General features: G+C 31.1%; 5 protein-coding genes across 7 annotated transcripts; 2 read left to right on the forward strand and 3 right to left on the reverse strand.

Annotated features, from left to right (window-relative positions):
- The first annotated feature begins 1,188 nt into the window (after positions 1-1,188).
- Positions 1,189-9,965, forward strand: LOC123657603. The gene is made up of 6 exons (XM_045593126.1): positions 1,189-1,237; positions 2,342-2,547; positions 2,950-3,085; positions 4,015-4,148; positions 8,915-9,074; positions 9,810-9,965. Exons 1-6 carry the CDS (start codon positions 1,189-1,191, stop codon positions 9,899-9,901), a joined length of 777 nt encoding a protein of 258 aa, XP_045449082.1. The 3' UTR covers positions 9,902-9,965.
- Positions 9,966-11,153: 1,188 nt separating this feature from the next.
- Positions 11,154-13,131, reverse strand: LOC123657543 (vacuolar protein sorting-associated protein 4). Of its 2 annotated transcripts, none has more exons than XM_045593066.1 (2): positions 12,949-13,131; positions 11,154-12,591 (listed from the first exon to the last, which is right to left on the reverse strand). In XM_045593066.1, the coding sequence occupies exon 2, from the start codon at positions 12,574-12,576 to the stop codon at positions 11,254-11,256; it is 1,323 nt and encodes a 440-aa protein (XP_045449022.1). In that variant the 5' UTR covers positions 12,577-12,591; positions 12,949-13,131; the 3' UTR covers positions 11,154-11,253. The 2 variants fall into 2 exon arrangements, with proteins under 2 accessions (XP_045449022.1, XP_045449023.1); XM_045593067.1 differs by lacking the exon at positions 12,949-13,131 and adding an exon at positions 12,726-12,920.
- A 2,598-nt stretch (positions 13,132-15,729) lies between these two features.
- Positions 15,730-16,938, reverse strand: LOC123657569 (putative peptidyl-tRNA hydrolase PTRHD1). Its single transcript, XM_045593094.1, has 2 exons — positions 16,482-16,938; positions 15,730-15,957 (listed from the first exon to the last, which is right to left on the reverse strand). Exons 1-2 carry the CDS (start codon positions 16,668-16,670, stop codon positions 15,763-15,765), a joined length of 384 nt encoding a protein of 127 aa, XP_045449050.1. The 5' UTR covers positions 16,671-16,938; the 3' UTR covers positions 15,730-15,762.
- Positions 16,939-17,191: 253 nt separating this feature from the next.
- Positions 17,192-17,661, forward strand: LOC123657571 (U6 snRNA-associated Sm-like protein LSm8). Its single transcript, XM_045593097.1, has one exon. The coding sequence runs from the start codon at positions 17,340-17,342 to the stop codon at positions 17,628-17,630; it is 291 nt and encodes a 96-aa protein (XP_045449053.1). The 5' UTR covers positions 17,192-17,339; the 3' UTR covers positions 17,631-17,661.
- Positions 17,662-19,124: 1,463 nt separating this feature from the next.
- Positions 19,125-23,301, reverse strand: LOC123657694 (solute carrier family 25 member 40-like). Of its 2 annotated transcripts, XM_045593213.1 has the most exons (10): positions 23,101-23,301; positions 22,856-23,013; positions 22,305-22,467; positions 21,528-21,650; positions 21,326-21,424; positions 21,092-21,198; positions 20,929-21,010; positions 20,636-20,843; positions 20,448-20,517; positions 19,125-19,477 (listed from the first exon to the last, which is right to left on the reverse strand). In XM_045593213.1, the coding sequence occupies exons 1-9, from the start codon at positions 23,189-23,191 to the stop codon at positions 20,481-20,483; spliced, it is 1,068 nt and encodes a 355-aa protein (XP_045449169.1). In that variant the 5' UTR covers positions 23,192-23,301; the 3' UTR covers positions 19,125-19,477; positions 20,448-20,480. The 2 variants fall into 2 exon arrangements, with proteins under 2 accessions (XP_045449169.1, XP_045449168.1); XM_045593212.1 differs by lacking the exon at positions 20,448-20,517 and having other exon boundaries at positions 23,101-23,296.
- Between the last annotated feature and the right edge of the window lie 1,625 nt (positions 23,302-24,926).

Consider the following 24,926-nt stretch of genomic DNA (forward strand, 5'->3'; position numbering starts at 1 on the left):
CGGTTAAAAAACAAGCAGTGTACTCGTGCAAAGCCAAATGGATAACTAGTTTCATTTAAAAAAATTCTTTTCCATCATAAAATTTAATTAAAAAATAATACTCACCACTCAATACAATTTGTGCTGTCTATAAAAATAACTAAAAAGAAATTTTTTATTTTTACTTATTTTGAAATGTTGGAACTGTTAGACCAAATGGAAAACTCACTAGCACACCATTAGCGAATTACCTATTTATTAAATCCCTCACTAATCCTTGTCCAGCACTTTGATACGCTAACGATACTAATGCGATCCCAAATAAGTCCTTCTAATGCCGAAAATTTAATTGAATTTCTAACACTATATATAAATTAAAAGCTGAAGATACAAAAATGTATATATTTAAATTTACAATATTTTTAAACATAAAATTATCACGTACTTCAACTTATTAAAACCGATATAAGAAATGTATTGTTTGTATCTAATTGGTAAAATAAATTCGCCAAATTGCACCGAATGTAATTTAAAAGAAGACGTATATCACGTTATGGTTGAATGTGTTCGGAACGAAGTTGAAAGATCAGTTTTGCAAGTGGATTTGTATGAGGTTGGCAAGTGTAACTGTATTCTGGCTTACCCGCTATCTGAGTAAGCCAGAATGCTGTATAAAATTGTGAAAGTAGCTCTTAAGCGTAGATAGTATTGAATTTGTTGTAAGACCTATGAGGGTGGCATCGTCAGACTGACGAAACCCTCCATAAATAATAAAGATTAAAAAAAAAAAAAAAAAAAAAAAAATGTATTGTTTCTTACCTTTGTAAATTATATCGCATATTTTACACAAAGGATCACTGTATAATTTAAAGAAATCAAATCAGAGAAACTCTGTGTTGTAAACTCGAATGTCTAGAGCAAGTCGCGTGAAAGGACGTAGGTTATTCGTAGCTCCTTTATACGACCGCTATCATTTGTAGCAACAGTTGCCTACGGCGCGTGCTACGCTACGCTCGTGTTCGCGCCCGCAATTTCAAGTACTAACACGAATAAAAAATACACGAAGTTTTGTTTTGAGGTCAAATTTAGTAAATAATGAAATGACTACAATTTTTTTCTGATGTTATAAAATTGTAGTGAAATTATAACAATAATGAATTTAATTTTAAATATATTTGAAAGAATATTCCGTATTAAAGTTGACTAAAAATGAAGAAAGTTATTGTATTTTGGAGTTTTCTTTTCATCAATTTAGAAGGTAAATTTTATAAAATTCTTTCGATTTATTGTCTTTAATTTATGACGTAAAGTATTTAAATTTTCAATGGATAAAATAATCAAAATTTTAAAAATTATTATTTTTGTTATCATAATCAGCATTTTATAATATTCCATTAAGGGAAATTACAATAGAAATACCTATTTTTATTATTTGTTGTGGAGGTTATATATGTATAAGACTGCGTAAAAATTTGCCGGATTAACACAAACTAGTTGCTAAAAATGTAAAAAAACTCGAAGAAGTAAAGGCAACTTGTAAAGAAAATAAATGTTTTATATATTTGTTGTTAACTATAAGTACAGCATTCAACCGATCGATCTAGTTTTTGGTACCTGTTGAAACATATGCTACGTGTCTCCTTCACCACAATTTAATTATTACGTAGAATCCGTAAGCGATTTGCTGTTGTCCCTTCAGAATATACTCAGGCGCTATTTGTCTTAACCTATCCTTTATATTAGAAAGTTTTGAACAATCAGCCCACACTTAGAAAAGATGCCGCGAAATATTAAATTATACCCTCTTAAAAATTTCTCCTTAAATTTTATAAATAATAAAATAAAAATACAAAATGAAATATAGGTAATTTCAAAAAATCAAAATCCAAAATGACTTTATTCGAATAGGCTTCAAAAGCACCTTCGGATCGTCATCTATAAATTAAAATTTTAATTGTGTTATTAGTGAAGCTACCACCGATTTGGTATGTAGATTCCGCAGAGAATTACCGGAAAGAAACTCCGTAGTCACTCTTTAAAAAAATTGTATTTTAATATAAATTTGCTAACATCTTGCTTGAAATACAGTGTCACTAATTCATACATTATATATACATCTTTACCATTAATATAATCCTGCACCAAATAATAATAACTTTAACTTAAGAAAAAAATAATAATAACTTTAGCTATTCACTTATTTTTAATACAAACAATATTATGATATAATGAGTTAAAATTAAAAATATTGAGATAGAAAATAAACTATTTTCTCCGAATCTCTCACATATTTCACTGTCCTACATTAATTACTTTACAATTTACAGTTCAACATTATTATAAAAAATACTTTGTATTTTAGTGTCAATTTGTCTCCGTGTGGTAGGAATATCGGTTCCCACACTCAAGCAGAAAGGTGAGTCAGTTACCTTCACATGTGACTATGATCTTGAGGGAGGGAAGCTGTACTCGGTAAAATGGTACCGCGATAATGAGGAATTCTACCGGTACATGCCAAGGTTGCGGCCCCCGCAGCATGCCCACAAGTTAGATGGAGTAAGAGTTGATGTAAGTTAATAATGTATTACAGACCGATCTTTTCATTTTAAATTTTAACCCCATATAAATGCTGGATATATATAGTCTTTTTTTTAAATAAGCATCAATAAAACAAATATAAAAAAATTATAACTTTAAAAGTAATTAAGTTTATATAGAAAAAGACACATTATTCATTATCTTAACAACAGGACAAACAGACAGATATTCTCGTCTTCTTTTGTTTAAAAGTGTAGTTTTATTGTATTTCATAAGCTAAGTAATGTGCATTATTTACGTTGTTTGTTCAATATCAATTCAATTTAAAATCTCAGTAATGTGCTTTATTTATATTAATTAAAATTAAGGTTTGGATGCTGATATTTCAGGTTTTTTTATTTGTAATAATTAAATCACACTATCATGTCACAGTTGGAAAAATCCAGTGCTCGACGCGTGCATCTTCGAGAACTGACGTTGAAATCTAGAGGGTCATATCGGTGCGAAGTTTCAGAAGAAGCCCCTTCCTTTCACTCTGCGCAGGCTGAGATGTTCATGGAAGTCTATTGTAAGAGAAATAACAAAGAACAATATTTTGTGCGATAAAGATTTTTATAACGCTTGTTACGATCGTTATAATGCTTTTTCTTACAGTAAACAAGCAGCTTCTTTGTTACAAATGTTTATGAAACTCTGTATTTTATTGAAGTAGAAATTTAATACATTAAAGGTATTTAATAAATGTCTCTTCGAGTATTTATATGTTTATTTGTTCACTAGTTAAATACTTAACTTGATTGGATTGTTCTATTTCAATAATATTATTAAACTTTGATTAATACTCTAAGAAATCCTAAACATGTGTATACAAAACGAAATAATAAACAACACAAACAGGACATTGTTCTAGTTGCGATTCGAGATGCTATTCTATTGTATAAGTGCAACAAAACAGATCTGTCTTATTGTTAGTAAATAGATATCGGATTACTAACGAACGACAAGGGGGACCCCTTGGCACTCGAACGTATATTTTTATAAATTTGTCTTGTGATTTGTGTTGATGTTGCTCGAGCGACTTTTAAGATTATTAAACAAATAAAATCTTTCACTTTATGATATTAGTATTGATTAAATGCCCCCGCAGCAGGGACTTCTTTGCGACAAAGCAGCCCTGCGGTCACCAACCCGCCTGCCCAGCGTGGTGACTATAGGCAAAACACATGAGTTCGCGCCATTTTTGGCGCGACTTGTGGAGGCCTATGTCCAGCAGTGGACTGCGATATGATGCGATATGATGATGGTGAAATGCCCCCGCGGTTTTGCCCGCGATGAATTTTTAGCGAACTATTCTGCTTTGTTATTTCCTCTATTTCTGGATAAAGTAATGATAGGTTAATAGAGAACAAAAATTAAGAGTGATTTATTTTGTACAGGTTATAAATTTTATTGCCTTTGTTTGTATATGTATCTGACAATTTACGTAAAAAATTTCAGATTTTCCGCGCGACAGCCCGCGCATTGTTGGTCACGAACGCTCTTACGAACTAGAAGAACCACTCGATGTTAACTGCACATCTGCTAAATCATTTCCCGCACCAGATTTACAATGGCTAATAAACGGAGAAAAAGTAAATATATATTTTAGTTCAATATCTTAAAAAGTCATGATAAATAAAAACTTATAAAATAAATTACATAGATACCTAAAATATAAATGAAGTGGAAGATAAAATAACTTACAGCATTTAATTTTAGAATTATTAATTCTTATCTTATTTTTATATTTTGAAATAATAACTTGTTACCCATTAATATGCTAAATCGACGAAATTAATGATACACTTAATTTTTATTTCAAAGAAACAGTAATTTTTTTATCTTCATTACTTTATTGTACTTTAAGAAAATTGCCATTCGTTGAATCACACACACTGAAAACGGATATAATATTTGCTTAAGGCGATAGATATATGCTTACGTTATACAAATGCCGTCTTAATCAAATATCACAAAACCGATAAAATAGTAACTATTGAAGTATTCCTTTAGATAGATCAATCGCTTCAGCTATTCTCATATATTAGATAACTCAAAATATATGAAAATAACCTAAGCCATTGATTAATCAGGTTATTGTTTTAGAACATTTTATATACTTTTTAGGGTTTTGATTTTTTACCACAAAAATTTTGAAACATATTATATATAGATGATATATATAGATATTTACGTTATCACGGCCAGCTACAAATACTATTAAAAAATTATGTGTTTCTCTATCTCTATCTGTGCTCCCAACATGCCACCACCGACCAATTTACAGAAATTTAAAGGCTAGATTTCAATTATGCTTGAAATAAAACTTAAAAGCTGCCTAAATAATACCTAATTATGTGTTAGTCTATGTGTTTCATCCAGAATAATTGAATGAAGATCTCTTTGAAAATAAAATGGCGCACATTATTTTTATACGTTTTCTTTTTTTTTCATTTTACTAAATTCAAAATTATTCAAATCTGTAACAAAATTGCAAGTTTTGTATTTATTCAATGTGCTCCACCAACAAAGTGATATGAAAAGCGTCTGTGAATAAAAACTATATCACTATCGCAATAATTAGTGAGTTGAACAATTTCTAATTAACATCTTCATCATACAAAAGCTTGTTGGCATCGCAGTCACGTTTCGCACAGACACGCTAATAAGGAAATATTAAAGATTTCACAGAAAACGAACAGCTTATGTATCTTGTGAGGTTTCATTGAACAAGTAATATCGCGACGATTCAAACTTGCTTGATATAAAAATATATAATAAAATTGTATTTTTATTTAAGCATTCAATAAACTTATTCTTATAATACGAGATGTTTGAGAATCATTTTATATATAATTAATTGCTAGCAAACAGAAAAAAAATTTTAAAAATTACATCGACAAGTAATACAACGTAGGTTGACGAAAAAATAGTCAAGTAAAACACGTTATATGTAATATAAATAACTCGAAAAGTACTTGTTAGATGAAAATTAAATTTAAATGGGACCACATGACACGCACCACCTTTCGATTAAAAAAAAAACAAAATCGGTTCACCCAGTTAAAAGGTCTGAGGTAGCATACATAAAAAAAGAAATACAATCGAATTGAGAACCTTCTCCATTTTTGGAAGTCAGTTAAAATCTAGGTATAACAAACATTAATAAAATTATAAGAGATAAGATAATGAATTTTATATTTGTATGTACCTATAATCCATTGACTCATCACAAAATCTCAAAAACCGCTGGACGAATATAGATGAAATTTGTTAGGGAAGTAGTTCTTAGTTACTAACTTACTACCTAGACGTCTGCTAAGAACGATTTTGGTAGGGTCGGATTAAAGAGGTCCAAGGGCCCTTACAAGTTTGTATGAAAGTCGTTTATTTTTATGCTACAAGCTTGAAATTTGGCAGGTAGATAGAAAATAGTTAGTAAACGTTCGGTTAGAGGGGGGGGGAGATATTATTTTACCCTTTATTTTTAGAACCGGTTAGGAACAGATAAAAATAAATAAATAATCAAATGTATTTTTTAATGTAATTTTTACGCCTCCGTATTAGTCTTGATGTAATTTTTACGCCTCAATGTGTATATAGCTTAAAGGTTTACCTATCACATGTGATATAGAATTTTTTTTAAAGTCTTGATTCCATATAACATGATTAAGTTTCCCAGTGTTTACGGAAATTCTGTAAGGCAAAATAGGACAATTAGTTCGTACTAGTGAAATTACCTAAAAATGGCTTGAGAAACCTAAGAGAAGACTGTTTTTCGCACGACTTCCATGAAGCATGATTGAGAGCGAGCTTTGCGAGCAGTCTGATAGTTCTATTTATTTTTTTATACTTTATTGTACACCACAAATATATAACAAACAAAACATAAAGATAGTTACAGACAGTGAAGTACAATGGGCGGACTTATGGCTAATTAGCCATTTCTTTCAGACAACCCATAGTTCTAACGCACGATAAATCTATAATCTATAATCTATAATAAGATATATAAAAGCGAAAGGTCACTCACTCATCACGAAATCTCCGAAACTATAACACCTACAAACTTGAAATTTGGCAGGTAGGCTCCTTATAGAGCGTAGACATCCGCTAAGAACGGATTTTATGAAACTCGACCCTTAAGGGGGTAAAACGGGGGTTGCAAGTTTGTATGAAAGTCCTATGTTTTTGAAGTAAGAGACCTGAAATTTAAAATGTATGCTCTATAGATGATGAATAGACGTCCAAATAATGTATCTTTAGAAATCAACCCCTTTTTGGGGTTACAACGGGGGATGGTAGGTTGACTCACTTATCACGAAATCTCCGAAACTATAACACCTACAAACTTGAAATTTGGCAGAAAAGCTCCTTATAGTGCGTAAACATCCGTTAAGAACGGATTTTACGAAACTCGACCCCTAAGGGGTAAAACGGGGGTTGGAAGTTTGTATGAAAGTCCTATGTTTTTGAAGTAAGAGACCTGAAATTTAAAATGTATGCTCTATAGATGATGAAAAGGCGTCCGAATAATGTATCTTTAGAAATCAACCCCTTTTTGGGGATAAAACGGGGGTAGGTAGGTTGACTCACTGATCACGAAATCTCCGAAACTATAACACCTACAAACTTGAAATTTGGCAGGAAGCTCCTTATAGGGCGTAAACATCCGCTAAGAGCTGGTTTTATGAAACTCGACCCTTAAAGGGATAAAACGGGGGTTGGAAGTTTGTATGAAAGTCCTATGTTTTTGAAGTAAAAGACTTGAAATTTAAAATGTATGCTCTCTAGATAGCGAGAAGGTGTCCAAATAATGCACCGTAATCTATATATATAAAAGAGAAATGTCACTGACTCACTCATTACGAGAACTTAAAAACCGCTGGATGGTCCATCCATCCAGGATGGACAAAGATGAGGCAGGGAGGTAGATTATAGTTAGTTGACGTCCGCTAAGAACGGATTTTGCGATATTCCACCGCTAAGAGGGTTTAATTAGGGTTGATAGTTTGTATGAAACATATACAGCCTGAAAATAAAACTAAAAATGTGGTGTATAGAGAGGTTTTATAAAAATAACTATTAAATTATATTAAATTGTGCCTTTTAAAAAGTTACTCAGTTTGATAAGCATTTCAAGTGACTAAAATAAAAAAATTATTTGCGTTAAACATCTTAATAGTAATGCATATCTTCATAACCACGCGGACGTAGTCGCAGGCGACAGTTAGTGTATTATAAAACAAAGTCCCCAAAATTATATGTGATGGATTCCTTCAAAATCTACTGAACGGATTTTCATGCGATTTCACCAATGGAGAGAGGGCTTGGAGAGAAAGGTTTACGGAACGGCTAAGCCGATTTCGATAATAGTTTCACTGGAAGTTTGCCAGGAAAACTTTGTGACGCACTGATTTCTACGCGGGCGAAGCCGCGGGCACAGCTAGTATAATATAATGATATAAACTACTTTAGCCTCTCTATGTAAATATTATTAATTCCTACGCGAGCCAAGCCGTGCAACTTCTAGTTAGTTATACAATTATCACAACACACATTATACACATTATACACATATATGTCCCACCAAAAACATTTTCATGTAAAATGTTGCCAAGACGAGATCATATGACTCGCACTGTCAAAAAGTTATCAGATGTCATGTAGAGCCAAGCTTCTAACTCTACACGCCCTAACTCTACAAGCCCTAACTTCACAAACTCTACACCTTAGTCAAAATATGTGGCTTGGCCGTTTCGTTACTACCGGCCGATGTTGTAGATGACAACTGCTGGTGAGGTGGACTACTGCTGCTAACGATGCAGCCCCTGCCTCTTCATTTTGGCCCCGTCGCGGGACAGGGCGATAAGATCGCCTTTGTACATCTTGTATTGTATCTTTCTTTATATGTGTCTGTATTTTGGTGTACATTAAGAATAAATAAATAAATAAATATAAGAGCTATGCAATTGAAACATTATATGTTTAATAAGTCCACTATTGACATCATATCCCGAGGATTTTGTTTATCTAGTATAATCCAAACCCAAGTTATGAGGGTTCAAAAAAACGACGAAGCGCTTCGAAAAAAGATAGGTAGTGCTTTTCGTTTTTTTTTTTTTTTGGCTCGTCTTGGCGGGGCACTACTGTGCCCCCAGATACAAATTGTTTATTTTTAATAAATAAAATTGACATTGGCCTTCATTTTAAAAATTTAAAAGATTATTTCTTACGCAATGTTCCTTAGCTATCTATTGCTTTCAACCGCAACCTTATTTAAACAAAAACGAAAAATATTAAAATCGTCTTCATTTGAGACTTTTGTGTTATATTATAAACATTTTTTAATCAACAGGTAACTGAAAAGTCATGGTTAGTAACCTACGACCCCATACCAGCGCCTCAAGGTTTACTAATGTCCACCCTGGGATTGCGTGCTCCTGCCAAACGTCATATGAAAATACGTTGCATAGCCAGTATTGGCTCACATAGACGAGAACGAAGTGTCCTACTAGGTATTTTTTTTTAATTTAATCCCCAATATAAAAAGTATCGGGGAATAATAATTATTATTCTTAATATTTTAGCATATTTATGTAATTGGCATGATGTCGATGAAATTTAAATGGGACCGACGACGAGCAACAACTTTCAATTTAAACAAGAATCATCAAAATTGATATACCCAGTAAAAAGTTATGAGGTAACACATAAAAAAATCAGTTGAATCGAGAGCTTCCTTTTTAAAAATCGATTAAAAAGTGTAGTTTGAATAACGTCGATTTAATTATTAGACACCCCTTGTGATCATGGAAGTTCAGAAGGCAGAAAGTCATCAAAAACCGTAGTTGTTTTAATATTATACCTACCATTAAAATTCGCAACAGAATAGATTCTACAAGCTCTTGATAATGATAGTAATGATAATTATTTATTTGCAATTTATTTCATCCAAATAAAAAAAAATAGTCAATATATATATTACATTAAAAATAAAGCCATAATTATACAATAAGCCATAATTGTAAATGTGTATAATATAACTAATTTCATAATAATAACAATGAACATTTTACAAATGTCACATATTATTCGGATGAAAATTGATGTCATCATCACATCAGAGGTGATCGTTTATGGTCAGTTGCTGTAAAATATCTTTGTATAAAATATTATGTAAATATTTTAATATTTGTTTAGTTTATAATTTAAATAATAAAATTGAATATTTATTAAGGATTTTTTTACAGAAATCAGTTCTGCAAATTGGAGAAGAGCACCAAGTATAAATATAATAGTTCTGATCGGATGCGTCAATAAAATTCTTCAAACCATGTCGTGATAAGTCAATATTTTTACGGTTTTTGTTACATATATTTTATTGTAAATAAATTATTCTTTTTGAATTTGTCTTTTAATAAAATTAAATGAAACACATGCATGGACAGTAATTAAGTTTTTATTCAATCTTATGTAATAACAATACAAAAATAATGAAGAGAAAACCATGTTATAATATTATACATACTTAATTTAAAAAAAAGTGCTAAATAATTAAAACCGAAATTCGATACATCTCTGAAACGGCTGGACTGATTATAACGGGACTTTCACTGACAGATAGCCGATGTAATAAGGAGTAACTTGGGCTACTTTTATTTTAGAAATGTATTTATTTTTATAACTCTGCAAACTTAATATAACTCTTTTGTTAAATTCCACGCGGCCGAAGTCGCAGGCACAACTAGTTAGAAAATATATTTCCGCCTTAATGAAGTAAACCTTATAAACACAAAAAGACATTTCATCCAATTATCAATAAATAAATTTACAAAAATGTATATTTTAAATTTTATAATATAGGAAAACCTAAGAGACAAAAAAAGGGTCAACTGACTAATTTGCAAACAAAATATACAAATCTCTTCAAAATCACATATGCCTCGTAAACCAGCAGAATTGCTTACAATTTCTGAGAAAATAATTTTTAGAAAAATCTTATGCAACTTAAGCTTGACAATATTTAAAAAAAAAACTGAGTATGAAAAAAACGATGAAGAATTATCTCTGAATCCTGAACATTTCTCTTTTGGTATGTTTATGCATGTATACTTTAAGAAACATAGAAACATTTAGATCCTAATATGAGTTTACAATTGGTTTAATATTGTTCACTAAGAAGACAATTTATTCAACTTATTTTGAATGTACCTATTTATTTTACATACTTTTTGTATTAATGTATCTTCACAAATTTCTATCGATAATTTTACACATATTACACAATATATAATAATTAAAAATCCATAAATCACATAATCAATAGGTACTTAACACTAATATTATTACATGACCTTGCAACTTCTATTACAGATATCAAAATAAATTTAACTATTTTTTTATATATTTGACTAACATCAATATATTCGACTTGCAATAAGAATTAATTAATATCTTTTTTTTTTTCAACCAACATTCATATTTTCATTTTTGAAGATTTCCACAGTTAATATTAAAAATCTAAACAATTAACATGGTGCTTATTCTACTACTAATTTTTTTAAGCAAGGAAAATATAATAATGCAATGATTGAAATCAAAGAACATAAGTTATATTTAATGTAAAAAGCTCTTGCAAAAATATACGCACTGTGCTTTATAATCTGTTAAACTCTATAAATCTGACAAAATAAATTAACCCTCTTGACCAAAATCTTCCATAAACTTCTTCAATTTTACCATGTCATCATCATTGACAGTTGGTTTTGATGTTGCTAGTGATCGAAGCATGTCAGACATAGTAACTGGTGGTTCACCGAGTTTGTCACTCGGTACCTCCATCCACGTCATTTCCATTGCTCCTGGATCCCCTGGAGAACATGGCGTTAAGAGGTCATTAACTATTAAATTCGGATCTGTTGGACTAGGTCCAGACACTTTCTTAAAATGAGTTGCAGATTGTACTTTGCGGACAGGTTGCATTAAAGCATCTCGAACGACAATACTAATATCTGCTCCGGAATATCCATCAGTCTTTGCAGCTAACACTTTCATATCTTGCTCAGTTAACTGATGCCTTGTATTTCCGAGATGTAATTTGAACATATCCAGTCTAGCATGCTCCTCTGGCAATGCTATGTAAATACGTTTCTCAAAACGCCTTCTTATAGCTGCATCAAGAACCCATGGGATGTTTGTGGCTCCAAGAACTAAAATGCCATCCATATCATTCCCTACACCTTGCATCTGCACTAGAAACTCAGTTTTGATCCTCCTAGCAGATTCAGATTCATTATCAGAACGAGACGAGCATAAAGAATCAATCTCATCAATAAATATAATGCTTGGTTTATGCTGCCTTGCAAGTTCAAATAGATTTTTTACAAGTTTTTCTGATTCACCAAGCCATTTTGATACAAGATCAGATGATGATACGGAAAAGAAAGTAGAATTGTTAGCTTCCGTAGCCACAGCCTTAGCTAAATAGGATTTACCAGTTCCAGGGGGACCAAATAAAAGGATACCCTTCCAGGGGATTCTTTTACCGGTAAATAAATGAGGAAATTTGATAGGCAATATGACTGCCTCTTTTAAAGCTTCTTTGGCTGCTTCTAGGCCAGCTACGTCACTCCATTTAACATGGGGTTTTTCAACAACAATAGCTCCCTCAAGTTTCCCCTGCAATTTCTTCTTTTCAGGGTCATCAGAATCGCTATCACTATCACTCTTCTTATCTTCACTCTTGGAGTTAGACTCTCCATCCTTGACAGGTTTTTTCTTACGATCTTTCTTGAGGTATTCTTTAAGTTTTTCAGCCCTGTCCAAATACTGTAGACACTTAGCCCTTATGCTTTCTTTAGCTCTTTCACCTTGAGCCTCATACTTCACAGCATGCAGAAAATATTCTACTCCGTGTTCATAAAGTCTTAAGGCTTCTTCATAATTTTTGTTTTTATCTTCTTCGGTGGCTTTCGTCACAAGATCAATAGCCTTTTGTAAAGTGTTAGAAGAAGCCATTCTGGTGCTCTAAACCTGTAACATTATTATTAGCTTTATGTTTCAAGCACATAATATCGGTACAGGATTATTCATTTTCAGTTTCCAAAAAAGGTCAATCAATTTTTTCAAATAATGAAAGAATGTAAAATCTTTTCATAATTACGTACATTTACAAAGTACGTGTATGTATATCCGAATAAAACACACATAGAGTACATATACGGTGTTAAAGAAATATTTTACTACTAAAACACAGAAACTTTAATTATTATTGTATAACTTTACGTTTTCCTGTTCTGATACGAACAGTACGACCTGTATGACAAATCGACTCGGCTCTACCATTTTATTTGATACAATTAACGAACGACGGCGCAATTTTGTACTTACCACTCAGTAAACAAGAAATGTTTATTTTTGACAAGCGAACTATATAAATTTTACTTTAAATTACAATTTGATACAATTTTAGAGAATTAAGTTCAGATACTTTTTCAATCTGTTTTTTTATAAAACTAGCTATGACAACATCATAAGTGTGACCAGCTGAATCCTGCCAAATCCTACCAGATACGTAGTTAGGTTTATAAAGTAAAATATACACATTAAACATTTTTTTAGTACTCAGGTATGAACGAACATTAATATTAAAATAGTATAATATTACAATAATGTTTGTTACATGGAAAAAGTAAACGGTCATGATAAATATTTAAGTATTTAATAATATCAAAATATAGGAACCAAGGAAAAGACTTGTTGCTAGTTAACATTTAATGCGGAACTGAGTTACCTTCATTATACATATTTTAATACAAACATTATTTCGTAGTACCCGCACTAGTCGGTACTTACATATATATCGGGTCATGTCAGCTAAATTCAGCTAAATACGATACACGAGAGCTAATAGGATCTGAGGAAACCTGAGATAATTCTAAATATTTAACATAACAAATTAACAACATTAAAAATTTAAAACAACGTTGTATAGATAAATGAATTTAATGCGCTTGTTGAAAATTTACATTTAATCAATTCCATGTCAAAATTAAAAATAAGTATATGTACATAAAAACCAGCCCCATAAAGTTAGCATATAACAAAAAAAATTCTACAACAAAAATTTTTTTAAGTATCAAACTGATCTAATTTTACTACTACGATTTATTAATAGTTTGCGGATACCACAATATTTAAATTTTGTGGGTATAACTGTGTACATACGAATTTCTTTTGTTTGTCCATAAAATATTGATTGATTGAATGTGGATTGATGTTGTTTTTCTTATTAAAAAAAATCGTGTGCTTTAGACCACACGACTAAAGTAAGACTTTTTATCTTCATTAACTTATATCTCCCTCTCAACTTCCGTTTGCCTCGCCTGATCACACTTTTCGTAACGCTCTCGTCACACATTCACCAGCTTACTTCCAAAACGTGCGTAAAGAAGTTTTACTTTAAAAACCACTGTTTATTTTAGATACAACTGGGATTTTGGAGTTTCAATGTTCAGTCAATATAATACTATATAGTATATATGTTGCAGTCAGAACTCTTAACCAGTCAAAAGTACTATTGACTAGCGAAATCAGTCAAAAGTACTTTTGACTGGACAAGTTGGTCAAAAGTGGTTTTGACTGAAAATTATTGGTTATTAGTACTTTTGACTGTAAATTCGCGGTTAAAAATACTTTTGACTGACGCTCTCCGTCAAAAGTATTTTTAACTGCAAAAAAACGTCAGTCAAAAGCACTATTAACTCGTTAGATGTGAATAAATTTAGTTAAATGATCCTGATAAACCATAATAAATTTATACCCACGATCTTCTTGCGACTGCATGTCAATCAGATCGACTTGGCAGCGGCTGTTTATTTCAGTGTGCAGGATCGGTTTCTAAACCTGACCCATCCTTTTCTTGCTTTTCTTCCTTTGGCATACTTCGCACATTGATAAATATATATTAATCATTTCTTTTGTAATATTAGCGTACTTTTTTGCCGTTTCATTCTTAAGTCTATCGCGACCACCATGCCCTATAGAAATATGAGCAGCATCAATAATGTCGTAGATTTCCTCAGCCGGCAAAAATATTTGACAGGTTCTGTGTTTGTAACTAATTTTTTTATACCACAAACTTCAATGTGTTAAAGCGTTGTAGTCTACTGTACTGTAATGGTGTTTCCTTTTCATTAAATTTCGCGTCTTCCACATCCATTGCAAACTTTTTAAATTTTTCTTTTGTCATCACATTGAAATGACTATCTTTCATATCTTCCATCGCTAAAATTCTTTGAAAAAGCCTTCTTTCTTTTCGTAGTCACTCATTTTTGTTCTAATATCAGCACGTTCTCCACTAATAATGAGTAATACAAAAATTTATATGTGCGTTTGTAATAATGAGTAATATAAAAATTTATATGTGCGTTTGTCGTTATTTTTATCGACCACCTTAACTTTTAAGAGTTTTGACTGATACAACCAGTCAAAACCACTTTTGACGAAATCATTTAGTCAAAAGTACTTTTAACCAGCTCCATTGGGCAAAAGTACTTTTAACTGTTATTTTAGTCAAAAGTATTATTGACTAAAGCAAACGGTCAAAAGTACTTCTGACTGATTTTGCTAGTCAATAGTGCTTTTGACTGGTTAAGAGTTTTGACTGCAACATATATAACTATCGCAACCTTAATTATAGTAAATTGAAGAGTAGGTAATATCGAAGATTTATATTATTTAAAATTAATAAGCCGCTTACAAAGCCACAATTTGTAAAAATGGCCAATAATTATTACTGTTAGATTATTCATCATAACATTTTGTACTAACGGCAGCATCCGTTATCCGCATTTGCTATTAGTAGTACAGGTATATAATGTACTACCTATTTATTCTTTGCTTGTATAATTTTTCAAAAACTTTTGACTAATTCTAGGCACTACTCTTTGCCAAGCACCATAAAAGAAAGCAAAAAGGTCAATATTCTCAAAAGCTCTTTCTGTTATCATATAGTTATCAATTAAAAAATAATAATTAATGCCTATGGCTAAATTGTAACTCTCAATAACACAACAATATTTTAAAACTTAAATAAGGAAATGATCTATGATTTATAATTCTTTTGAACTTACAATATATTAATAAAGGAAAAAGTAAAAAAAAAAAACCTCTAATACAACATTTCGATTATTTTATCAAACATTATAAATCTTTACTAGGCATGGTGGCTTTATAGAGTTTGAATTTACCAACATATTTTTTTATCTCATCTTTTGGATAAGGTTTTATTGCTAGACATGTTGGTATATTTTCTGGTTGTTCAATCCACAGTTTATGGGATATAGAATTTTCTTTTAATTTTTCAGCTATTTTATTTAGTGATTCTTCATTAGGTACCTGAAAATCATGTATTTTTTGTTAAATTATTTCATTGTAGTTAAGTATATAAATATATAATTATGTAAATTCTAAACAACCCACTGTCAAACAAAGCTCAGTCCTCTTTTGTGATCAAGAAAGGTTTGAGCTAAATCTTATTTTGTTTAAGATTGTCGTTTATATCTATGGAGTAAAGAAATAATTGTAATGACAAATGGCAGTCTGAATAACTGATGATGAGCCAGTTAATTTTTTTTATACTTTCAATATAATTTCAAAACAATTCTTACTTTAATTCAACATACAAAATATTGGTCTAACGATAAAACAACAATGTATTTATAAAATTATATATAAAAAGATAATTTTATATTAAATAGTCTAACATAAATAGTCTACTTAACTAGTTCTGTTTTTTTTTTTCTTTCTTAATAATAACTTTATAATAAAAAGATTACAATCATTTATAGTGTGAAAAATTTAGACTGATTTGCTTTTAAATAAATTTTTCTTCTTTTATATAGATGTAATAAAATACTTACTTCTAAAACAACTTTATGCATATTGTCTAAATTGTTTAGATATTGAATAGTATATTCATCTTCTTTAAATATATGTAGAACTGCAGTCGATGCATGACATGCCTGAGCTACAAGAGCTCCGATAGACCAGCCCAGATCTTTTAATAAATCACTTCTAAGGAGAACATATTGAACTAAAGTATTAGACATTTTTATTAAGATTTTTTTAAAGAAATATGTACATAGAAACGGATTGCATGAACTTTAGAGTTTTGTCGTTTTTAACAGAAGTGATTAATATCAAATGTGTATTTTATTTTTTTTTAGCGGTCTAATTGGTTTTATATATACCCTGTAAAAACAGCTGTGCTACTCCGAATAACTAAACAAACATAGTCCATGCACGGTCTTATTTAATAAGACCTTGATAAGAGCCTTTAAAAAAATGTTAACAAGTGACAATGACAGCGAGATCTTCTAAAATTCCGTTATATGCATTACGACATATTTTCTTTCATAAGTCGTCATAAAAATAATAAATTTATTTTACTTTACATAAAAATTAAGGTGTTAATACAAATTTTATTTTTATATATATTTTTTTTGCTTAAGTACGTACATATTTGTATATCAGTGTTGCTCTATGCGGGTAGTAGATAATTTACGTTTCTATGGCTTTTTGTAAAAAGCACCTATACCATAGATTATACACTTATATACTGGTAACCTATACCGTTAATATTGACGTTTGAATTTGACATTTATTTTGACAGCGTTATGAACGAAGTATTGAAAATAAAGCTTGCGCCGCACGAAATTGATCAACTAACCCAAGAAGTTTCTTTATACCTTAATAAAATACAAATTAAACAATAAGCTATGGCGTCTGGATTAGAGAATTATATCAATCAAACAGTGTCTGTGATAACCGCCGATGGCCGGAATTTTATTGGTACCTTGAAAGGGTTCGATCAGACAATAAACATTATATTAGATGAATCCCACGAAAGAGTGTTTTCCACATCAACTGGAGTGGCACAAGTTGTACTTGGACTTCATATCATTCGAGGAGATAATATAGCAATCGTTGGACAGATAGATGAATCCATTGACAGCAGATTAGACCTCGGTAACATCAGAGCAGAACCCTTAGGATCTATTGTACATTAGTGATAAGTGTAATAAAATATTTTTTCAATTCTTCTGTGGGTCATTCGTTAGTTAAGTGGGTTCCGATTTATGGGGTGAAATGGGGGTGGGGGGGTAAAGGGAGGTGGGGAGGGTGGGTTTTTTAGCCCCCCGTAGTGTGCATTTCACGTAAACCCCGTGGTTTCGAAGATTTCGTGTTTGAAGTTTTGGGGTTAACTTTACGTGATTCAGAGATATTACAATACCTTAGAGCTCCGTGTCTGACTCCACCTTAACTCCGGTGCAGCGGGAAGTGCACTCATATGCTCCATTCACCAACTTTCACACTTTATTTTCGAACAAATTTACGTAAAAACGATCTCGATTGCAAGATCAACAAACGATACGAACTGACGCTTAACGACTGACAAATCGACACTTTTAAACAAAATAACGCGTCAGACATAATATTCTAATAAAATTAGTAACATTGCGTGCTAGAATATAGGTTTAGAAATTCGAAAAATACCCAAAACCGAATCGGAGCACCCCACTGTCCACGTGGTCTTGGTCTGTCCTACCCCTAGAGTGTTTTTTTTGTGCCGCGGAGGCGCGGAGGGAGGGCAGCCCTCGCCCGCCGTGCGAAAGCGCGCGAACGAATGCGTAGAGGAGCGGCTGAGGCTGGTCGCCGAAGGCGACCAGCCTCCGCTGCGGAACGGAGCATGAGTGAGCGTGCTTTCGCACGCAAGGGCGGAAGGGCTGCACTTCCCGCAGCGCCGGAGCCAAGCGTTCCTCTAACTTTCGAAATTCTTCTTCTAACCTCAAAACTTTAACCATGGATATCTCCATAACCATGGGGTTCTGAGGTGTGACAGTGGTACCAAGGGTAGCGCCCCCCCCCTTCCCCCCACGGTCCCGAAATTCGGTTTTTCCTAATCTAAAGCTTTGTGTTTTAAAGGAAATGCTAAGTGACGCCTTATTTTGGTCAACGGTGTCTATTTGTTAGTCGTTAAACGTCAGTTCGTATCGTTTGTTGTTCTTGCAATCGAGATCGTTTTTACGTAAATTTGTTCGAAAATAAAGTGTGAAAGTTGGTGAACAGAGCATATGAGTGCACTTCCCGCAGCACCGGAGTTAAGGTGGAGTCAGACGCGGAGCTCTAAGGTATTGTAATATCTCTGAATCACGTAAAGTTAACCTCAAAACTTCAAACACGATATCTTCGAAACCACGGGGTTTACGCGAAAAGCACACTACGAGGGGGGTAAAAAACCCACCCTCCCCCCTCCCTTCACCCCCTCTTCCCCCAGGACCCCATAAATTGGAACCCACTTAACTAAAGATTTACCCTTCTGTGTTTATATGCTCCTTTAACACATAAATATTCTGTTTGATACAAAAATATTTCAAACAAATTAAATACAAAGTATATTCTAAATTTCCTTTTTGTAAAGATATTAATATGTTGTTGGACAAAAGTTTATTTTTTTTAAATTAAAAAACAATATAATTAAATTGGGTAATAAAACAGCATCATTTGTTTAAATTATTTACATTTAATTATCTATATTTACACATATTGGAGTTCATAATAAGTCCAATTAAATTGCTTTGGTGTCAAAAATTTGTTTTGTACTAAAGTACATTGAATAACATTCTTCATATATATAGCAATTTTTTTAGTGATAGGAGATAATACTAAATTAAATAACAAACACTATTCCATAATATCACTTGGTGTTATTATTCTAATAAGGAAAATATTATGAGTAAAAGTCATAAAAACTTTTTCATCATTAAACTTATTGTTACCGTTTATTTTATTAAACTACATAGACGTGTACTCTTTATTATTCGAAGTTTGACCCATTAGTACAATATCATGATGCCTGTAACAAGAATTATATATTACATTGATATGTAATTTAATTTGCTAATATATATTAAAAACAGATCTAGTTTGTTAATAGTTCAACGTTCTAAAAGTGTATTATTATAAATGATATCATAAGCTATACAAGAGTATAACAAGCAGTTGTGTGCATACCCTTTTTATCAATCTTCTTACTTTAAAGAAAATAAATAATTATACACCCCTTCTAGTTTGTGGATGGAATTTGCAGTATAAAATATCTTTGAATGAAAAAGGGTTTGAACTTAAGTCAGTGTTAAGTAACGATAAACAGATTTTTTTTACTATAAGATTTGTACAACCCCATCCACACTTTAATTACTTAAAATAATCTTAGAAATTATTTATTAATATAAAAAGTCATTTTTTAGTGACAACAAGATTCTAACTATGATTCTGTCTACAAGAGGTTAGTCCCAAGATGTATGATGGTAAGTCGGTCATTATGTTGTGCTTTCATCTATACAAATAAATAAAATTGGAGTATCTGTTTGTAATATTCCAATAACCGCTTTTTACTAAATGCATATGGATGTATACAAGGTACATATACCGAAATAACATTTTTTACAATTTTTGTCTGTCTGTCTGTCTATTTGTTCCGGTTAATCTCTGAAACAGCTGGACCAATTTTGACGGGACTTTCACTGGCAGATAGCTGATGTAATAAGGAGTAACTTAGGCTACTTTTATTTTAGAAATTTATTTATTTTGTAACTCCACAAACTGGACAATATTTATTTTTATTTTACGCTGACGAAGTCGCGGGCACAGCTTGTTAAATATATAGATTAAGATATCACTTATTTAATAATATATGGCTTTAAAGGTTAAAAATCTTATTTTATATAAGAATGAAACTAACAAAAAACAACAGATATGGAACAATAAAGCAACAAAATGATATTGATGAGAACAATAATGCAAAAAATGAAATGATATAGTACCTAAAAAACCAAACTTAAAATTGTGTAATCAATTTAATCAGTTTTAATAATCTTAATCTCTATTCCATTTCTGAAATTAAACAAAAAATATTAATATATAACATTTCATGCATTTAATAAGCAAAATAAACTAGCATATACATTAACAACTTAAAAAGACATGCTTTATATATTTTAATCAGTAATACCTTTGCATTTTCTCCTTATATTTTTGTGTATTATATTTTTGGAAGAATTGTTTTCCATATTCAAATGTTGCAATCATGATAGCACAAGCGGGCGCAACTTTAAATATTCTAGGTAATAAGCCCGTAAACAAGCCTTTGATTCCGTGATTCTTATAAATAGCTCTTGCTATATCTTTCATATTTGATGCCCTTTGATGTACTTTGCCATCTGAAAATATAATTTTGAAACATACAACAATTAACTCTTCTGAATATTGTATCAAATAATCAATTAAAATTTTCAATATACTTACCTGTATAAATTTCTTTTTCTCCTAACTCTATTTGTTGATGGGTTTTCACAACATCAAATGGTAAAGTAATGAAGGCAGCAACCTACAAATATAGTTTTATATATTATATTATAACTAATTCTAAATTGTTTGATAAAATTATTAAAACAATGTAAATACATACACTGCCAGCTACTGATCCACAGAAAAAGTTAAATATAAATGTGTTCTTCTCTGAATCAGGCCTGTTAAACACCCTCTTTGTACTTTCAAACATGGTCCAATATATACCTAGAACAAAACATTACTTAATTTAAGGATATAATTTATAAATCCAAACAAAAAACTTGCATCAACAATTGCATTGTAGATTCATTAAAAAACCTTAATTAAAAATAAAAATACAAAAATTATTTACCTGAGAATGGTACATCTCTTAATAATGTAGATCCTAATCCTCGAAAGAGTCCTTTATATCCTTCATATTTTAAAACCTGGCGTAACGCTGAATTAATTTCTAAAACATAAGTTAAATTTTTTTTTAAACATATTATAACTAAAATATAATATATTACTTCTAATTATACGTAACAAAAAACTGAAAAAAGTACAAAATTCACCTGAATATGACAATTTCTTTGATTGCATTTTAGTCCTTATCAATTCCAATGGGCTAAAGAGAGTCACGGCAGTTATTCTAGCTGTACCTCCCGCTATTAAAGGTATCCACATTGGTTGCCCACCTGAAGCATTCAGGAATTAATATTACAGGAGATCATAAAAATATACTATTATAAATTTATATACAAGTAATTTTAGTATTACTAGTTAAATAACTCTAGTTTCTGTAATTTTTGTCCACATTTTAGTAATTACTAATCCAGAAATTTGTACATTTTAAAACTACTTTTATTACATAAGTACATTATATCACTTTGTTATATAATCTAACACAGAATAAACCATACCATTTATAAATTTTAGGCACTAATATAGCAGTCAATCTTGTGGCATTCTTATTACATAAGCAAAATACAAACAGTGATTTCCTACATAATTATGTCTATTTACATTATATTCAATCAAGTACTATTTTAAATGTTGACAACTAACATCAAAACAATAGAACTTACACAGTTTCTTAGACAAAATAAAGGAAAAACACTGAAATAATTTAACATGCATGCATATAAACTCAAATATTTAATAATTATATCTAATACTTATGTGAATAACTTTAAAAATGACCTTTGAAATTTCATTTTAAAAGTTAAATTGAGAGATATAGAGTATTAACAATATGAATTACTTGGTGACAATAAATAACAGATTAGTGGGAAAATACATTGAGTAGTTTGAATAAAAATTAAATGTGTAAATATGCTAATGCAACTTACCATTGCCAGTCATGTTGTTGTAAAATTTTTTCATTCCATATCGAAGTTGTTCATATGAAACAAAATAAATTACAGTACAAGGAAGAGCCAGGATGAGAGTCGGACTAAGACCAGACCACAGTGCTGGAACCCCTTCAAATTTAGCAATTTTATAAAATGCATCCTACAATTAAAAAAAAAAACAATAATGTTATTTTACAGTAATGTTTAATTCATATTTAGGATTATAATATTAAGAATGTTATGACTTTTAAATATTTGAGCTAAATTATGAGTTTTAATATAAATTATTTTAAATAAATTAAATCTAATTATTCCTAAGTACATTTTAATAACACTTAAATACTGTCATTTCAGAAATTATTTAATTACTTAAGGATAGTTACTACTAAACCACCAATTCAGTAATTAGGTTCTGCTAAGAGGAACCAACAAGAAACGCAACAGTTCTGTAAAAACATTACTTAATAAAGTAATAGATACACTGCATATACTGTGCCCAGAAACAATGTTACTGAAAGCATGTTACTTTATATTTCAAGTGTACTTACTATTGTCCCATGGAAGTGAACTCGTCTAGGTATCCATGCAGTTTCGCCACAAGGACATAGATGTTCCATCAAACCATTACAATATAAATAACATTTATTTGAGAGTAAAGCTTTTTGTTGTGCTTGTAGTCTTATTTTTACTACGTCTAACGGCGTCACTGTAAAATAAATAAACCATATACTCACATCATTATTAATTTATTACAAATGTTACGAAATATACAATAAATTAATGTAAAGCTTACTGAATAAGGAGGTTATTAATGCACCAGAACATGCTGATGCCATCTGTTGGAAAGGAGTTATTCGAAACTGTGGATCGTCTTCACGAATCATGGCATTTAAATTTTATCCTATATTCAGAAAAAATTTTAAAACATTAAAACAATAAACACTAAACAGTATTGATATAATCGATCATATGTTGTTTCTGTCAAATTATCACCAGTTTATACCATAGAGTTAAGAGGAGAGAGTGCAACATTTAATAAAAGTATAGGAACTATATGAACAAAAAGAAAAGTAATTAATATTTTAGGTGATTAAAAATTCGATATTGCACAATTTCAAACGAATTTAAAATGCACAATATAAAAACTTATTACGTAAAATATCTGTTATGATTTATATTTATATTGTTTTAGACGAATAAGTATGTTGCAAGTTGATTTAAAGTGTTGTTGTGCTTTATATGTCATTACAATTTTTTTTCAGTCTAATTAAATAATTGCTTTACTAGGAATATCAGTATGTTTTTTATTATTTAGAACATACCCACCCACAACCAAAATCACATACAAAAATATAACAGTTTGCTGTCTTTACATTTAATATTATTGTGACCTTTATCAACGCAAATAGCACCCAAAACAATGATTGTCAGAATTTTTGTCTGTTTGTCTGTGCTTTTGTGCACGCTAATCTCAAAAACGGCTTATCCTCCGCTATGGATGGCAAGCTTAGCTTAACGTTTAATGTTTGTTTCATGTCGATCAGTTCACAAATAAAAAAGTTATGCCAATTTAAAGAATCACTCTATATGCCCATTTTTAGCCGAAACCGAAACTAAATTTTTTAGTTGAAACTGGCCGACGGCCGTAACCAAATTTCGGTCAACCCTTAATAATAATTCTATCACATAACAGAGGATAATATAAGTAAAAATAAGGAATAATCTCAGTTTCCAGTTTCCACAAAATAAAACAGTGTAGTATTGTAGGGCCAGATAGGAACAAAGTGTCTTAGTGTATTGTGTCTTAGTGTGTCTATTTGAGGTATAAAGAAAATAATTATTCGGGTACACATTTTTTTTTTATCATTTTTTTACGATAAATATATTAAAAAAAACTACTTTATATATAATCAAACATATAATTAATTTTCGTTGTCTTTCGCCTTTTTTTGTATTTTTATGTATAACTAGCTGACCCGGCGAACTTCGTATCGCCTAACACAAACTTTATCGTATGGTATTAAAGTTCAAATTGACTTTTAAGTATTATCACAAATCTTTTGTATGGGAGTATAGAAAAGTGTTGTTTTTAGACTTTTTCAGGAAATTTTAATTTTTTTTTTTTTTGAATTTTTCTCTCCGTAAGAACCATCCTCGTACTTCAAGGAATATTTTAAAAAATAATTAGCGAAATCGGTCCAACCGTTCTCGAGTTTTGCGCTTAGCAACACATTCAGCGACTCATTTTTATATTATAGATTCTGTATGTACTACTGTGTGGCTACGGTTCTAAAGAATATAGCCACCCCCTCTCTTCCCGTGGGTGTCGTAAGAGGCGACTAAGGGATAACATAGTTCCGCTACCACTTTGGAACTTAAAAAGCTGACCGGTGGTGGGATAACCATCCAACTGCTGGCTTTGAAATACACAGGCCGAAGACGGGCAGCAGCGTCTTCGGTGCGACAAAGCCAGCCCTGCGGTCACCAACCCGCCTGCCCAGCGTGGTGACTATGGGCAAAACACATGAGTTCACGTTATTTTTGCGTAAATGTCCTATGTCCAGCAGTGGACTGTATAGGCTGTAATGATGATGATGATGTCTAATTCGTAGTTTCTAA

Source organism: Melitaea cinxia, chromosome 11, assembly GCF_905220565.1.
Source record: "Melitaea cinxia chromosome 11, ilMelCinx1.1, whole genome shotgun sequence".
Lineage (NCBI taxonomy): Eukaryota > Metazoa > Arthropoda > Insecta > Lepidoptera > Nymphalidae > Melitaea > Melitaea cinxia.